This window comes from Petaurus breviceps, unplaced genomic scaffold, assembly GCF_028583685.1.
Source record: "Petaurus breviceps papuanus isolate PSGF00001 unplaced genomic scaffold, PetGlider_PUasm1.0 185, whole genome shotgun sequence".
Taxonomy (NCBI): domain Eukaryota; kingdom Metazoa; phylum Chordata; class Mammalia; order Diprotodontia; family Petauridae; genus Petaurus; species Petaurus breviceps.
This window is the reverse complement of record NW_027185797.1, coordinates 38,545,488-38,564,061: the sequence shown is the minus strand read 5'-3', so window position 1 is coordinate 38,564,061 and position 18,574 is coordinate 38,545,488. Positions and strand designations below refer to the sequence as shown.

Here is an 18,574-nt window from a genome sequence, read left to right as displayed (position 1 = left end):
CACACACACACACACACACACACACACACACACACACACACACACACGCACGCACGCGCACACACACACCCAGAAGCCTTCCTCCAGCTCTTTCTGCAAAGAAATATAATCCCAGGCAAGTAGGAGTGAGCCCCCCAGTGAGCCCCCTGCCTGGGAACAGAGGGCTAGCACTGGCAGTGTCCATGGAGGCATCAGGAAGACAAAATGGTGAGTTGGGAGGGATGGTCCTGAGGCTGTCAGTGGAATGGACAGATAGTGGAGACCTCTGATAGAGGAGACAGAACCTCAGAGTGGGGTGACAGGCTCAAGCCCTGAGGAAAGTGAGAGATGGCCAAAGAGGAAGGGTCCAGAATCAGGCTGCTGGAATAGGCATCTGGGGAAAAAATCTCCTGGGGCTGTGGGAGGGGAAATCCCAGGACTGTCACCTCATGCACGAGCTGCTTCTTGGGTCACAGTCTCTCTCTTCTTCCAGCTCTAACACAGAAGCCAGAGGTGAACGTTCCAGAGATCCTGGAGTCGGGGCATCAGGTCACCTTAACCTGTTCGGTTCCTGGGGCCTGCAGAGAGGGGAAACACTTTAGCTACTTCTGGACTGGGACTGCCCTTTCTTCTCAGGGTTCTGCCCTGCTGAATACTTCCAAACTCCTCTTCACCCCCCAATCCCAGGATCATGGCACTAACATTACCTGCCAGGTGACATTCCCAAAGGCCAGAGTGAGCACAGAGAGGACTGTCCAGCTAAGGGTCACCTGTAAGTGATGAGAAAGGGGAAGCAGGATTCCTAGGTCCAGGGAAAAGAGGGCTGGGGGTGGGGAGGAACAGCCAGGACCTAAGACATCAGATGCCTGGTGAGGTACCTGAGACGGGTAGGAAGAGGTGGCACCCTAGGAAAGGGGATGAAGTTGGGGGATGGGAGGCCTTGGTTTCTAAGGTTTAAGGTTATAATCTCACTCTATCCCTGAGGATTGTCTGAGACCCCAGATCAGACACCATTTTCCATTTCAGACCCTCCTCAGAATATGACCATCAGTGTTTCCTGGGCAAATAAAACAGGTAGGTTTTCAGAAAGCAATGGGCTGTTGCATGGGGGACAGAAAGAAGGTTCTGAACCTCCTTTGACCTCTAAGGTCAGTCTAGAACCAAGCTAGAATAAGAGATGGAGCTTTCATCTCCATCCCTGGCTCTCCTTTTTTTCTCTAGGCCCAGAATTATTAGGAAATACATCCTCCCTGCAGGTCCTGGAGGGTGAGTCCCTGACTCTGGTCTGTACCACAGAAAGCAACCCCCCAGCTACCCTTACCTGGACCTACAGGAACCAAGTCCTGCAATCTTCAGAGGCCTCAGATTCTGGGATCCTACACCTAGAATTGTCCAAACTGGGGCCCAAGGACAGAGGCGAATACACCTGCCAAGCTCAGCACCCACTAGGATATCAACAGCACTCAATGAGACTCTGTGTACAGAGTGAGTCAGAGGGAACTGGGAGTACAGCTGAGTGAGCCCCCATCATTCCAGTCCCCAGCAGGTGCCTGCAGCGGTGGCCACTGGAGACTCTAGCCTGACATCTGGGTCCTGATGGCAGAGCTGAGGCCTGGGGGCATGCCCCTTCTAGCCCCTAATCTCTGTCTCCGTCAGCTTGCTCGTGCTGCCCAATCTATGAGGAGAATGGTTCTTGGGCTCTGCTCTTCACCCTGCTTCGAGGAGCAATCATGGGAATCAGTTTTCTTCTCACCTATGGCCTCACCTGGCTTTATTACACCTGGTAAGTTGGAGTCTGCCCCCTCCCCACCCGGCCTCAGGGATCCTGTGCCCCAGACTGGAATGATGTCAGGAGCCTGTCTGAGCTTAGCCTCTGACAGGAATTGTGTTTTCTCCACAGTCGAGTCAACCAGCCCCTGGACACTATGAATAAGAGTGAGCAGATGGACCTTTACTCAGTACCTGTGTACTACGGAACCCAGGAAATGTCAAAGACCCAGAACTTCTGAATAAAATTGCAGTAGCTAGCATCCCGTTGACTTTAAATCCTTGCCCTCTTACCTCACAAGGGACCACATTAGTGCTCAGAAATTCTTCTAGTCCCCTTTTATTGACTCCCAAGTTTACTCCCCAAAGGCATAGTTCCAAACTTTCTCCACTATTCTCAAGCCCCTGACCCCACCTTGTCATCTGCCCTCAGAAGATGCTCAGCTCTCCTTCCCGGAAAAGCCCTACTTACTCTTCTCATCACATCACACTGAACAACCTCCCTTTCTTCATCTCCTCTTGCTCTCTAGTCTCTGAAGACTGAGTCAGCCCTCCTGGTCCCTCATCTTAATTTTGAAACTGTAGCCTCCTACATTCCCCATGTCCCTCATCTTAATTTTGAAACTGTAGCCTCCTACATTCCCCATGCCATCCCTAGAAATTTGGGAGGTGACCAATACCAAGCCCTTCTTTTTTGTGCAGAATGATTCATATTTATTAGTTAAAATATCTAACACTTACTAAACACTAATTGGTCACATTTCCACAGGTAGTCAATTCACAGAGCAGGGCTGAATACGGAGATGGCCAAAGTGGTCATTTGCCTTACAGTCTGCAATGCTAAACAATCGCTTGGTCATAGTCTAAGTGAAATTGGACAAGTTCCTGAAGGTGGGGGTAGGGATGGGAAGGTCAGCTCTGCACCATGGCACATCATTGTGACATGCTAACTACGGGTTCTGGGGAGGTGATGACCCAGAAGCCTAATTTTACACAAGGGACCACCCTGGGAGTGAGGAACACAGTTCATCTTCCAAGGAGAGGTGACCAACCCAAAGCTTGTGATCCAGAGAGCCAGATCCATCCCCGGGGTTGGGCTGCCTGGCCACAGGCCAAGGTAAAAGTTCAAGATCTAGAGCTAGAGACCAGCGGGGGTGGGGACGGGGCAGGGTCCCAGTTCAGAGTTTCTCCCCATTTCTGACATAGGTGCACAGTGGAAGGACCCAAGTAAACACATGGTAAGTAGGGTCACTAGTACATTTTCTACAGAAATGGATTCACAGAAGAACCCTGTTAGTGCCCACCACTGTTGATGGGGTTGTTGAGGATGGTTTCAAAGACCATCTGACTTCTGACTGAATGCCTGCCCCCGGGGTAGGGGAGGTTGGGATGGAAGTCCTACCACATAAAGGGTCAAATACCAAGCCCTTCTTGATCAGAAATCTACTAGACAACTTCCCTGAAATGTGGTCGTGCCTTTTCTGCTAGGAGACCTCAAATAACGGTGTGTGCTGGACTCCCTGAAGCAGCTCATTCCATTTTAATACCTCTTAGGGAACTCTTCATTGCACCCATATGGCTTACATCTCTACCCTCTCTCCTGCTTCTTCTGGCCTCTGGGCCAATCAGAGTAAGTCTCATTCACATAATCATCCTCCAAAACACTTGGAGAAAACCATGTCTTCCTCCCCTTCCCCAAGTTTTCCCCTTTGCAGGCTAAACATGCCCATTGCCTTCAAATCATCTTCAAATGGCATGATCTCTAGCCCTACTCTCATCATCCTGCTAACTTTTACATGAAAAAAATAGCACTAGTGACTCCATTCTGCTTTTATCCACCATTTTGTGAAGCTAAGTTTCAGCTGCTTGTAAGTCATTTGATTTTGAAAAAGTCACAAAATTAACACCCCCCCCAAAAAAGTTATCTGACTTAAAGAATGTCACAAAACTAACCATTTCCCTCTCGCCTCAGTGTCTCCCAATCCTCTCCACCAATAAGAAACCAGGTGTCTCAATCCCTATAATTCTGCTTTTCACTCCCTTCTGTATATTAACTGTACAGAAGCCAATGGTCAGTGTCCTTGGCTACTGAGAGCCTTGATCCCGATTTGTTTCTGCAACCATATGCATTGCTAAATAAATCATTATCTGGATGCAAGCACTTTGATACCTGAGCTCTGGGCTTTATTGTAACAGGGAGGATGGAGCTGGGCATACTCACTGGCCTTTTGATGAGGTTAGGGCCCTTGAACTTTCAGAATGGAGCAATATCTTCCTGGGACTGTGTCTTCCAACTGGGGACCATGTCAAAGAGGACTGCCTACTGAGTCAGAAAGTCTTTTACTGTAGGCTAAAAGGACTGAGGAGAAATGACTTCTCTGGATTCTACCTGGTTTGAAACATCTGGATTTGAAACACTTGGATTTTCAGAAAACGTGCTGATTCACTTATTGACTGAAGGTGGTGATGAGATATCTCCCATCTCCCTCAACCCCCTTAGGCATTCCAAACATATGACAGTGAGAACATGCTCTTACCTAGGGCAGCCTGAGAGTGGACCTCAAGTTCTTGGCTGTCTTTTCTGCTTTGTGTTTTTTCCTCTAAGAACAGGTTGACCAATCAGTGATCCTGACAGGTGGGCTTTTCCAGCCTTCACAGCTCTTCTGTGAGGTCACAGGTATAGAAACTCCAAGGCAGAGGAGAAGGAAAAGAACACCACAGAAGATGACTGAGAAGCTTGACCCGTGCCATGCCTGACTAGGAGAGCTGGACTTGTGAATTGTGCAGACCAAGTATTTCAGAGGTAAAAGTTCAGTATCTGTTCAGCAGTCCTGCAAAGTGCCTCTGCTTTTCAGAGGGGCTGTAATGAGGGTAATGGATTATCACCTAAGAATTTCTTTATGCAAGTTTATTCAATATAGTATGTCGGAGATTCTCCCAGCTAAAGGACATCACTCCCAGCAGTTCTACAGAGCTCCCACCCTTGCTACTGGGAGCAACTTTTCCCTTTGTAAGTCCTTCAAGAAGGAAGCATGGGCATCATTTTGGACAGAAGAAAGTGCTTCTGAATCAGATACTTTCTTGTGTAGCCAGTAAGCAGTCCCTGTTCTGCCTCCTGGGATTGTGAATTCTTTGCTCCTCTCTGTCAGTTATATGACTATAAAGATGTGGTCCACTATAGAAAATTGCCTGAAAAAAAGCTTACCTGTTCCGTTTCATCAAGAATGATCTCGAGACTTATAGGGAACACCAAACTTTCTGGATTATAGAATGTGATCTGAGAGGGCCCTGAGCCTGGGCTCTGACCCCTCTTCTGTGCCACCGAGTGAAACAGGTGGCTGATCTATACTCTCCTATCTCTCACTTCCTCTCCCAATACTACCAGCCTTATAGGTGTATCATTGTTCAAGGAACATTGATGAGACCTTGGGTTTGAGGTCAAAGCACTGAAAATATACTAACAATTTTCCCTCATCACTTGACTGTGGCATGCGAAAGTTTTGTTCAGATTTGTAATGAACTGGAAGAGAGTGTAACAACATTAACAATAATGAATTTTGAATGGCACCCAGCAGAATTATGGCACATGGCACATTACATTAATAATCTTTGATAACAATGGCTGATTCTGGGCATCCTGAAATTCAGTGAAAATCTCTCCAGTGTCTCCTGCTTGCCCTAGGGACTCACCAACTGATAGGTTATCAGTCTTTAGTGCATTCACAAGTACAGATACACACAGACACACACAAGAATTCCTTTGAAATGTGGGTAGGTTACTCTCATCTGAATTTTAAATTGTCATATGAATTAGCAGATGTGAATGTCCTCTTATTTCCCCTTTTAGCATAATGACTCTATTCATAGTTTGGGGTAAGGGTTTTAGAATTGTTGGGTTGTTTTGTTTGTTTTTTTTATTTGGCAGCTTCCTTTTTTTCACATCTTGAAAAACAATCTATCCCTGCTTTCAAAAGTGAATCCTCTCCAGTGCCCATTGTTTCCAGGCGGACTTGGCCTAGTTCAGCTGCTTTCTTTGATTTGATATTCTTATGTGCCATTTCTGCTTTTCCATCAATCTAAGTGCAAATATGGCAGTCCCATAGTCATGAATAATGAGCACAGATTACTAGGAGCATGTTGGCAGTTCAATTCCATTTCTTTGTCTATCTGTTATCCTTTCAGGTTCTTTTTTTTCTTCAAATATTCTTTTCTATTATTGTGAACTTGGCAAATGTCCCCAAACATGATCATTTCCATCTCCAGAAAAAGAACAAAAAAGGAGAACTGTATATGAAACTGAGAAGCTCTGTTATATATAGCTTAGATTTTTAAGTATATAATAAATTGACTGCAGTAGTTCCAAAACCATCCCATTCATTTTTGTCTCTATTTTTAAAAGATTGATGCTATTTTTTTTGCATTATTGTCCCCTTCCTACCCCCCCAAAATAAATAAAAATCCTTCCTTGTAACAAATATAGTCAAGAAAAACAAACCCACACATTCTGTACCACTACCTCATTGTTCCTCTATCAAGAAATAGGAAATATGATTCATCATCAGTCTTCCACAGTTGTGACTATTCATGGCATCGATCAGCATTCTGAATTCTTACAAAGCTGTTTTTCTTTATAATGTTTTTATTATAGTATGTACAGCCTTTTCTCTTGGTTTTGCTCACCCCACTCAGTATCAGTCCATAAAAATCTTCCATCTATCATATTTACAGTAATGTGCTGGTAAATGTTTAACAACCAGCTCTTCTAAAATATATGGCATACTTTTAGGGCTAACCTGCATTATTGCCATTTTCTTCAACACTTCCTTAACTCTAGACAATTGACAAAATAATAAATCCAGCCCCGATTTGAAGCATTTGCTGATTTCCAAGATGTAAATGCTCACAATGAAAATTTAACAATTGCCTCTTGTGAATCTGCACACACTTGCTCCGGCATCTCCTTGAATATGTCATTTCTTATGGCATAAGAATATTCCAGCACATTCACTTGCCACAATTTGCTCAGGCGTCCCCTGGTTGATGGGTATTCTTCCTTAGCTTCTAGTTTTGTGACACTAAGAAGTGCTGCTATAAATATTTTTATACACACAGCACCCTTTTCTGTTTTTGTTTTTTTGGTGGTTTTTTTTAAATCTCTACAGAGAACATATCTAATAGTGATATTGCTGGATCAAAGGATATATATACACAGTTTAGTGGGTCTTTGAATATTGTTCCAAATTGCTTCCCAGAGTGTCTAGATCAATTCTCTGCTCCACCAACAATGCATCAATGTGTCTATTTTTTTCAGTTCCCTTCCAACAATTATTATTTTCCTTTTTTTTTTTGGATGCCACTGATAATATGATAAGTCTGAGGTAGGATCTCAGAGGGCCTTTAATTGGCTTTCTCTTGTTATTAGTTATTTGAAGCATTTTCCCTAAGGTTATTGATAATTTGTATTTCTTCTTTTGAGAACTGAAGGTTTTGCCCATTTTATTCTGGAGAATGGCTCTTGCTCACATATGTTTTAAGCGATTTCTTCTTTATAAAATATCAGATGCTTATTGGTTAAGTTTGCTACAAAGATTTTTTTTTCCCAGTTAACTGTTTATCCTCTCATTTTTAACTACTTGACTTTGTTTACGTAAAAATAATTCAGTTTCAGGGTGACTAGGTGGCACAGTGAACAGACCGCCAGCCCTGAAGTCAGGAGGACCTGAATGCAAATCTGACCTCAGACACTTAACACTTACTAGCCATGTGACCTTGGGCAAGTCACTTACCCCCAACTGCCCTTCAAAAAAAAGTTTAGTTTTATGTAATCAAAATTGTGTGTTTTATCTCCTGTGATTGTCCCTATCCCTGACTTCATCAGTTCTTCCCCTATTCATTGTTGTGAAAAGTACCTCCTTCTTTGCTCCTCTATGATATGACCCTTTAAATATAGGTCATATAATCTATTTGGAAGTTATTATGGTTTATAGTATGACATGCTGGTCTAAACCTGGAGTTCACAGACCATACACCCTCAAGTGCTCCATGGACAGACTTTAGGAAGTCTATGAACTTGACAGGGAAAATATTTATTTTTGCTGACCTCTATCTGAAACTTAGCATTTCCTTCAGTTATTAATGTAGGTAGCACATAACAATAGTATTGCAGTACCCACGACTCTGGTGCCAAGAGAAATCACAATCATTTTCAAATCACATTACAGCCGTTGCAAATACTTTAAAATGTCCTTTATATTGATCATTACTTCAAAAAGTACAGTGGTTATCCAATGTACCACTAGCTGGCAAACGATCACACTCTTCCTGTCTACAGACTATGGTGTTCAGCCATTCAGTCCTGTCCAATTCTTCATTAACCCATGGACCATAGCATACCAGGACTTTCTATCCTCCACTATCTCTCAGAGAATGTCCAAGTTCATGTTCATTGTTTCCATGACACTCTCCATCCATCTCATCCTCTGCCATCCCCTTTTCCTTTTGCCTTCAATCTTTCCCAACATCAAGGTCTTTTCCAATGAATCCTATCTTGTCATTATGTAGCCAACATATTTAAGCTTCAGCTTCAGTATTTGACCTTCCAGTGAGTAGCCTGAATTAATTTCTTTAAATATTGACTGATGTGATCATCTTGCTGCTCAAGGGACACTCAAAAGTCCTCTGTAGTGCCACAATTCAAAAGCATCAATTCTGCAGTGCTCAGCTTTCTGCTCTGTGCAACTCTCACAGCCATACATTGCCACTGGAAAAACTATAGCTTTGACTATATGGATTTTTGTTGGCAAAGTGATGTCTGTACTTTTTAGTATGCTGTCCAGATTTTCCATAGCTTTCCTTCCAAGGAGCAAGCACCTTTTAATGTCATGGCTGCAGTCACCATCTGCAGTGATCTTTGAGCCCAAGAATATAAAATCTGACACTGCTCTCATTTCTTCTCCCTCTATTTGCCAGGAAGTGATGGGACCAGTTACCAAGATCTTAGTTTTTTTTTTTTAAAGTTAAGCTTCAAGCCAACTTTTATACTCTCCTCTTTCACCCTTACCAAAAGGTTTCTAATTCCTCTTCACTTTCTGCAATCAGTGATAACATCTGCATATCTGAAATTGTTGATATTTCTCCCAGCAACCTTAATTTCAGCCTTTGATTCATCCAGCCTGGCATTTTCCATGGTGTACTCTGCATATAAGTTAAATAAAAAAGGTGACAATATGCAGCCTTGTCACATTTCTTTTCCAATCTTAAACCAATCAGTTGTTATATGTTCAGTTTAACTGTTGCTTCTTGGCCCACTTACAGGTTCTTCAGGAGACAAGTAAGATGATGTGGTACTCCCATCTCTTTAAGGACTTGCCACATTTTGTCATGATCCACACAGTCAAAAAAGTATAATCAATGAAGCAAAAATAGATGTTTTTCCTGGAACTCCCTTGCTTTCTCCATAATCCAGCAAATGTTGCAATTTGGTCGTTAGTTCCTCTGCCTCTTCAAAAGCCGACCTATTCTGGTAATTCTTAGTTCACATGCTGCTGAAACCTAGCTTGCAGAATCTTACGCATAACCTCGCTGGCACATAAAATGAACACAATTGCTCAATAATTTGAACATTTCTCGGCATTGCCCCTTCTTTAGGACTGGGATGTAAACTGATCTTTTCCAATCCAGTGGCCACGGTTGTTGTCCAATTTGTTAGCATATTGAGTGCAGCACTTACTTATATAGCATCAGGGTTTTAAATAGCTCAGCTGGCATTCCACACCTCCACCAGCCTTATTGTTAGCGATACTTCCCATCTGACTTCATTCTGTAAGATGTCTGGCCCTGGATCAGTAACCACATAATAGTAATCATCAGTGATGCTAAGATCTTTCTTGTATAGTTCTTTGGTGTATTCTTGCCATCTCTTTTTAATCTCCTCTGCTTCTGTTAAATCCCTACCATCTCTGTCTTTTATCATCACAATTTTTGCATGGATCTTTCCCTTGTTATCTCTAATTTTCTTGAAGGAATCTCATCTTTCCCATTATTCTGTTTTCTTCTATTTCTTTGCATTGCACATTTAAGAAAATGTTCTTATCTTTCCTTGTTAGTCTCCAGAATTCTGCATCTAGCTGGGTACATATTTTTCTTTCTCCTTTCCCTTTCCCTTTCTTTCTTTCCTCATCTATCTGAAAAGCCTCACCAAACAGTCATTTTGCTTTCTTGCTTTTATTTTTCTTTGGAAAATTTTGTTGCTGCCTCCTACACAATATTGTGAACTCCTGCTCAGATGCTCTAGCCACCAGGTCTCATCCTCTAAACCTATTCACCACCTCCACTTCATATTCATAAGAGATGTTATTTGGGTCATACCCAATGTGGTCTGATGGTTTTCCCTACTTTCTTCAATTTAAGTCTGAATTTTACAATAATAAGCGCAGTCTACAGAATATGCTTCAACTTAATTGGTTTCCTTTGTAATCCTATGTATTTTAGTTTAAGCATTTAAAAACAAGAATCTGAGAAGGGGTCTATAAGGCCTCGTCAAACTACCAAAAGGGTTAGATCAAGAAGCTAAGAAACCTTGATAAACCTAATTTCCACCAAACTACTTTCCAGTTTTCCCAGGAGTTTTTGTCAAATAGTGAGTCTTTAATCAATAGGGTCCTTATATTCATCAAGTACCATGTTTTTATGTTCATTTCCTTCTCAATCTTTTTACCCAATCTGTTCCCCTGATCATTCTACTTTTTTTAAACCAATGTCAAATAAGTTTGATAAGTAGGCCTTTGCATATAGTAGAATTTGAGATCTGGTCCTGCTAGACCCTCTTTCTCCCTTCTTTTTTTCATTATTTTCCTTTATAATCTTGATCTATCACTCCTCTAGATGAATTTTTTTTGTTCTATTAACACTTTCCGTTTTTAAAATTTGATGCCTTTTGCTTTTCCATCATAGTTAATCCTGAGTATAAATAACCCTTTTCCCTCCCTGCTCAGAGATCCTTATCTTGTTTTTAAAAATTGTTTAAAAAACAAACAAAAGCAGTCACCATATCAACCATGTCTGACAGCACATACAGCATTACATCCCCATGGTTCATCCCTTCAACAAAAGGAAGGAAATGCATTTCTCATCTCCAGCCACCATAATTGAAAAATGTTCAGTTTCACTTTCTCCCATTTACATTGTTGTGGTCATCATATAGACTAATTTCCTGGTTTTGATGATTTCCATTTGCACTAGTTCCCATAAGTTTTCCTACATGTCTATGAATGTTTCATATTTCTCATCTCTTCTGGTACAATAAGTGGGTAGAAATTACAAAGAAGAATAACTTTTAAATAATTAGAACTGTCTAAAGGTGGCTTCTTCAGGAGGGCCTATGTTCTCTCTTTTTAAAGGTCTTGAGAAGACACTGGATGACCACAAGTCGATATTATTATAATATGTGAGGATGCTTTTCATGCAGGGGTTGAATTAGCTTTCAATCAAAGTCTCTTCCAACTCTCAAATGTTAGGATTCTAGGCTTCTTTAATCATGATGCATTATATCTATATAACATAATTCACACAGCCATCACCCAGTTGATAGACATACACTTTTTTTCTACTTTAGCACTAAAAAAAATGCTGCTATGAACATTTTGGTATATGTGGGTTATTCCTCTCTCTTTGATTTATTTAGAGTCTCTGCCCAGCAACGGGGCCTCTGGACGAAAGGGTTTGGACATTTTAGTCACTTTCTTTAGCATAATTCTCGATTGCTTTCCAGAATGTTTGGATCAATTCGCAGTTCAATCAATAGTGCATTGACTTATCTGTCTTCTCACAGCCCCTCTAATATTGACTATTTCCATCTTTTTGCCACTTTTGTCAGTTTTCTAAGCATATGGGGAAATCTCTGTTATTTTCATTTATGTTCTTCTAATTATTAATGATTTTGGAGAAGTCTTTTATGTGGTTGTCAATAGGTTTGTTTTTTCTTTTTGGAGGGCAATTGGGGTTAAGTGACTTGCCCAAGGTCACATGGCTATTTTTTGTGTTAAGTGTCTGAGGCCAGATACAAACCCAGATCCTCCTGACTCCAGGGCTGGTGCTCTATTCACTGCGCCACCTAGCCGCCCCAGTTTCAATTCTTCTTAGGGACAATCATTCCTATCTTCTGACCACTTAGAGAATTACTCTTAGTTTTATATATTTGTGTCAATTCACTTGTGTATAAGACCCTTATCAGAGAGTTTTCCTGTTTTTATCTGTAAGGGGGTTTGCCTAAATGTGTGCAGATCACCTAACATGGAAGCACCCTGCATGGTATTTTCCTATCATGTGGGTGGTAGTGCCCTCCTTTGATTAGCTGTATAGCCAGAACAAGCTGAATCATTAAAACTGGCCAGGCTGTGTCTTTCCTTCTTTTGTGCTCTTTCCTACTGTGTGTGTGTGTGTATGTATACATATATATGGTAAAGATCAGTTTTTCCATAGGCACCATGAACTGAACTGAGGAGGGACCTACTGGCTCCTCCCTTTTACCCCTGCTCTGAGAAACGGGCCTGTTAGATTTGTCCCAAGTTAGAGCTGTGTGTGATAATGACCACAGACAAGGAGTTTGAGCCATTGTAGCTTTGGAGTCAGGATGGCAGATGGGTTATTACACCCAATCTGTCCAGCAGGGAAGCCTGGAGAAGCCAGGGTACCTGGAACTTAGGCCTGACAGGGATTCTGGACTTGGGACTAGTACTGAACTCTATAGAAATTCAGCTATGCTGCTGTATATTTGTCATTATACTTTTTGAAGTAAATATTCTTTTGTAAAATTTAATCCAACTGTTAAGGGTTTAATGGAACTGGGCACAAAGGACCCTCCCCTGCCATTGAAGGAACATCATTAACAGGGGCTGAATCCATTTGCAGACAGTCCAGATTCCCCCAAACCCCTTAAGGTACCAGAGAACCCCAGGAGAGGAGCAAAATGCAAAGTGCCTGGCCCTTTGGCAGTAAGGGAATCGTCTCACTTACTTTAAGTGGGGAAGGGGTGGGATAAATTGATCAATTTATTGAACCAATTTTTTCTGTTTACACTTAATTCTAGATAAAGTTCACTTGATCCAGAAGCATCATCAATATTATTACTGTTGCTTCTCATTCTCCTCATCTTCCTTTTCTATGAGCATATTATTATTATTCAATGTAATAGACTTTTAAATAACTGCTTTAGGGTATTGATACCATCTCTATACCAAAGGACTTGCTCTAACTTTAGACAGAAAACTAGTTAGCAACTACTTAAGGTGGAATTCCTACACAAGCCACCAGGTGGCACTCTGACCTCAATCTGACCCAACTCTTAACGCCTTTTATTTATGGAAAGCACCAGCCTAGGTTTTACAATGCACACTGCTCCGGAGACTCCCATTCTTTTCTTTTTCTTTTTTTGGAGGGGGGAAGGCAGGGCAATTGGGGTTAAGTGATTTACCCAAGATCACACGGCTAATAAGTGTTAAGTTCTGAGGTTAAATCTGAACCAGGTCCTCCTGAGTTCACAGACTCCAGGGTGGGTTCTCTATTCCCTGCACCACCTAGCTGCCCCCAAGGTTCCCATTCTTGGCCCAGGTCCTATCTCGACTCAGTTAGCGTGAGATGTAAAATAAATATAGATTATCATAGAATATTTCATAGCTCTATTAAAATGGCTCAATACTTATTCCAGTGTTACTGAGGTCCAGGAGGTCATCATCCCAGGAAGTGTTGATGCAGGGAAATTCTAGGAACTCCAGGGACTTGGAAAACTCGGTGTTTGTTAGACGACAAACTTCCGAGCTGTTTCTCCCTTCATTAGACGTTGAGCCAGAGGAAGTGATGATAATGTTTGTTTGTTTGTTTAAAGAGAGACACTCTCCAGTATCTCTAGAATCCCCAGGAAGGGGTGGAAGAGCTAACTGTGCCCTTTCCCCCCATCCTGCTGCCGTTTCTTCATGGAGCATGGATGTAACTATGGTGAAAAGCAAATAAGCCCACCTATCGCAACCAACAGCAAACATTTATCAGACAAGTTATACAGAGAGAGTGTATCAGACACAACCGTAAATGTCCTCTCCCACTGTAACTGAGATGTCTCAGGTCAGCAGAGAGAGAGAATCCCAGCTCTTACCCAAGGGGAAATTCCCTGAAATGTCTTCCTGTGGAGAGAGAGGGATAAGGATACTTTCTTTACATATCAGCTTCTTTCCAGAGTCTTTCCCTTTGGGGACTTCTTACTTAAAAAGGATCTGCAACTTATGTTCTGACTGGAACTCATGTCTTTTGTCTCAGAGGTGGAAGCCAGAAGATCAAGGATCTCTCCTCTTCCAAGTTCATGCCAACTGTGCCCCTCATGAAAGCACAGAGCATAACCAATCTCCACCAAGCAGGAGAGTCTCAAGCAAATGGGCTTGAATCCCTGGTTATACAAACAATAAAGGGAAAATTCCCCTGGGTTGGCATATTGTGGCCACTCCCTTAAAAACTAGGGCCCTATTTGTTCTGACCATTGATTAAATGTCCACTCAGGAATCACAGAGAAAAAAAAAAACATTTAAAACTTAGGTGTAGGCTCACATCTAGATTTTCCCAAAAAGGGAGAGTGGGGAAGGGTTTAAAGAGGTTCTCAGGGTGTAATATAAATCAGGTAGGGGGCATCTATTTCTTTCCTATGTGGCAAAGGAATGCTAAGTACAGATCACTCACTAGCCAACATCTGATAAAAACAAACTTAAAACAGGATTCAGTAACTTAACTTATAATTACAGTTACAATCAGCAAGGAGACTATAAAGCAATCTGCAGCAGTGCTGATTAGGCACTTGAATTTCACCTTGAATCTGCACTGTCCCACATTCCAGTGCTCATCTGTTGGTACAACTGTGAGACTTGGGCCAATCTTCTGTTGCTGGCTATCCCTTCTGATTCAGAGATTTCCCCTTCTGGGAGTCAGTTCCATTCATTGAACCCAGGACGTCTATACCTCTCAGACTCAAGAAGTAACCTCCAAACTTGGCTACGTCCACTTCAAAGCAAATGTCTGATTACCTTCATGGGGAAGGAAACAGCTGAAAAGGCAGCCTCTGCTCCTTTCTCTAATTGGCTGGTTCCTCTCAGAATTTCCATTTTAAGGAGAATGTTCAGGCTTTTCATTTCTCTCTAGGCTGCCTTCCTAACTCTTTTCCCAAACTTTCTCTACAGTGGTGCCCCCATACCTTTTCCCTCAACCCCTCTCATTCCAATCTTCTTTTGTATTGGCTTCCCCTATTAGAATGTAAGTTCCTTGAGGTCAGGGACTATCTCTATGGCTCCTACCTCTATGAAAACAAGAATGAGTCAGATTCTCTACTTTCCTTTCTCCCTCCCCTGTCTTTTCAATCATTGTTCAAGAATCTTAAAATAGATTTGGAAGCAAAGGCAATAAGACCAATAACATCTTATTTCCCTGCCAATCACCACCATGGAACCCCTGAAAAGTGAGGGAGCATTCCCATTAGGAGTCAAGAATGGGATATTTCCTGGAAAGCCAAGTTAACAAGCATTTATTAAGCACCTACTATGTACCAGGTACCATGCTAAGCACTGAGGATATAAAGAAAGGAAAACAACTGTCCCTTCCTTCAACGTACTTATAGTCTAATAGGGGAAGACATTGTGAAAACAATTATGCGCAGACAAGTATAGACATGTATAGAAAGTATAAGCTAGAGAGAAGGTGCTAGCTTTAAGAAGGACCAAGAAAGACTTCTTTCAGAGTTTTTAGCTGGGACTTCAGGAAGCTAGGTACAAAAGGTAGGGTTACCACACCTCCACCCCAATCTAGAAGCAGCCTTGGAAGACCACATCATCCTATTTGTTTCAAGTCGGTTGTAAAGAATATCATTTAATACATCTTACTTGGACATTGTGCATTGAGTATGAATTTTTTGCCTTTTGCCCTCCCTGGTATAGATGCTGGTCTGCCTCATAATGACTACTATGGAAAAGCCTTTGCTACAAAATACAGGAATGGAAATGGGCGGAAGACTGCTCCAGTCCCATCATTTTAAAATTCCTAGGATTCGTCCAGGGAGTCCTCAATCAGAACACTGGAATAAGCAACCTTAGCTCGGACACTCAGTGTATGGTGGCCACAGTGTATTAGCCACGGTAAAAATGAAAGGGAAAGTATTAAGTCTTCACACTTTATATACTTCATACATACATGAAGCTGTCTCTCAAGTCTTTTCTCATAACTCTTCCCAATGATCCTCCCCATCCTTTAGTAATATTGGAGGATTTTCCCACTCACAGATTATAAAAAAGAAATAAGGGGGAAAGGGTATATGTTGAGATCCCCCCCCAAGCTAGACACTGAAATATAAATGAGGAAAGACACGTCTACTGACATCTCTGGCTACTGACAATAAATAGCTAATAGTCTCTAGCACTCGGGATCTCATCTCACCTTCTGGTGACCCATTTGGGTCAGGTCCATGACGCTGATCTTGGCTTTGATCTCAGTTGTCCTTGCTCCAAGTCACCAAAGTAGGGACTTGGGCCAAGGCAACTCAGCCCAGTGGCTTCTGATCCCAGAGCCTTAGCTCACTCTCAGCGGCTTGGTGTTCCCCATCTCGAATGGCAACCAAGGAGTCCAACTCCCAGAGTCAATCACCACTTTCTCAAATGCCAGACAAGAAACTTCAGTTTGGCCACAACTGTTTTCTGCTCCCTGAGATATGCATGATACATAAGAGGTCTCTCCCAAGGGCAAAGGAATTTTTAAAATCCTTAGATGTAACCACCTGCACATGGGTCTCATGATTTCCCAGTATCTCACCAAGTCCATTCCTTTATCTTTCCACAGAGAGTAAGCATTAGACAATCATCTGCAGCATGGCACTGAATTATCTCTATTTTATGGCTAAGGAAGTTGTCACCAAATAGATAGCAAGTGACTTGGCCAACGTCAGACAACAAGTTAATGGGAAGAGACAGAAGTAGGACCTGAGAATCCGGGGCTGAGAAGCTGGGATCTGGAGCAGGCTCTGAGGAGGAAGGGGGAGGGAGAGGCTCCAGCCTTCCTACTCAGACTGGACTCCCTGGGAGAAGACTAACCCAAATTCAGGGCACACTTCGGGTTTGCACTCTTAAAATTGCACCTCAAGAATCCCAATTCGTGTGTTAGCCTGCTGATAATCAGGCAGGGGACACAACTAGCTCATAGCAAAGCCATGTACTGCAATGGTATTTTGAGATTTACAATAGAACATTTCCCCTAGAATCCTGAGATAAGCTTTCCCACAAATACATACAGCATCAGTGGCAAGTGTAAAGTCTAGTCTAAAGTACAGAGACACATGAACTCATATGTTCCTACAGAACCACATCTACCTCCATAACTCCACCCCACATCCCCTTCTCCTCATACTCCTCCTCCCAGGGGACAGATGGCCTCTTGGCAGGCTGAGGGCTCCTCAGGCCTGCTCCCAAGTGGCCACAATGCATGGTCATGCTTCCCTACGATCTCTGGCTTTGGGCTCAGATGAAACCCTAGCCTAGGAAGCTGCTATGTTTATTTGGGAAGACTCAGAGGTCAAAGAACATAAGATTGGGGTCTGAGGCACGTCATCTCCTAAGCAAGATGCCGGTCCTTGCCACAAACACCAGACTCTTTTCCCTGACTTTACCTAACTCTGCAGTTCGACTCCAGTCTATCTATATCACAACTCTCCTGCATGAAATGACAGGGGCCATCTCTGGGATAAATATTGGACCGTTTGCATTGGTGAGAACCTTCTAGAGTCAATCTCTATCTGGGATTCTCTTTAGTGAATACCCAAGTTTTGGAAATGTACTAGAAAAAAAATTATCATTTTATTCTTTTATTTAAGCCCATAACTGGGCAGTCTGTTTTACGACACGTTTTCCTTACAAGTCAAACCGGTTTCTTTTCGGTAACTTTTCCTTCGAATGCTTATGTAGCGATCTTCTTTGTCATACTGTACCCAACTGAGTTGTGAGGCCGGGGGCATCCCTACTCCTGCCAGTTCCTAAATGTTAATCATTATTTGTCTTGTTCTTTTTAGATAATCCTAGACTGTGACTTAACTAGTCCAGACAGCTTGCCAGAGATCTTTAAAAACTGACGGTCCAAAAGGTGTGCTTGCCTGCTGGCCTAGAAACCTCGAGGTAATCAACCCCAAGAGCTGCACAAGTCCGGATCCTCTTTGCCATTCCTGATGCTGAATTCTCTCCTTTCAAATGGCCCCAGTTATGCTATTGTGGGACCAGTCAGGACCTCCCCTTGGATTGCCCCTGCACGGGCTAGGACTCAGCGGGGAAGTGCCAAATGTTCTTTGGGATGGGGCCCCGGGGAAATCTGCCTGGACCTCCCTGAGGGTAGGGCCTCTCTGCGGCTAATGGGAGGTGGGACATGGGGAGGAGAAAGCCCGTCCCAACACTTGCCACACTCTCCAAAAGTCAAGGAAAAGCACAAATCACCGGCCCGAGGGGCTGGGCTCGTCCGCCAGAACAAGCCTTCGGGCACTTGCTGACCCCTGGGTGGCCGGCTGTACACGGAGCTCTCCCACACTGCACCTGAGCAGCTTTAGGACAAGGGGCAGGGGCGCGGCCCCTGCTCTTCCCAGTGGGCGTGTTTGGGGGGACGCTGCCCAGACGCCTCTCCTGCCTTGTCTACCCCGAGCTTCCCTCGGTGCTCCTGGCTGGGGCAGCCTGGGGAGCGCCTGGAGGGGGAGGTCCAAAAGAGTCTCTGCTGAGGCGAGGGCGGGGCCTGGGCGGTGATGGGGGCGTGTCTGGGGGCGGAGCCTAGGCCG

At 43.1% G+C, this 18,574-nt stretch overlaps 2 protein-coding genes across 2 annotated transcripts in view; both read left to right on the top strand.

The window, feature by feature from the left end:
* The window catches only part of LOC138161882 (sialic acid-binding Ig-like lectin 13), a 4,283-nt gene extending 2,274 nt beyond the window's left edge, over positions 1-2,009 (top strand). The window contains exons 6-10 of the mRNA XM_069088913.1: positions 473-751; positions 1,006-1,053; positions 1,201-1,464; positions 1,636-1,762; positions 1,880-2,009. Coding sequence (XP_068945014.1) covers positions 473-751; positions 1,006-1,053; positions 1,201-1,464; positions 1,636-1,762; positions 1,880-1,988 — 827 coding nt within the window. The 3' untranslated portion in view covers positions 1,989-2,009. The remainder of the gene's footprint in view (positions 1-472; positions 752-1,005; positions 1,054-1,200; positions 1,465-1,635; positions 1,763-1,879) is intronic.
* The window catches only part of LOC138161883 (serine/threonine-protein phosphatase 2A 65 kDa regulatory subunit A alpha isoform), a 454,863-nt gene that overhangs the window by 167,988 nt on the left and 268,301 nt on the right, over positions 1-18,574 (top strand). The gene's annotated exons all lie outside the window — the stretch shown is intronic.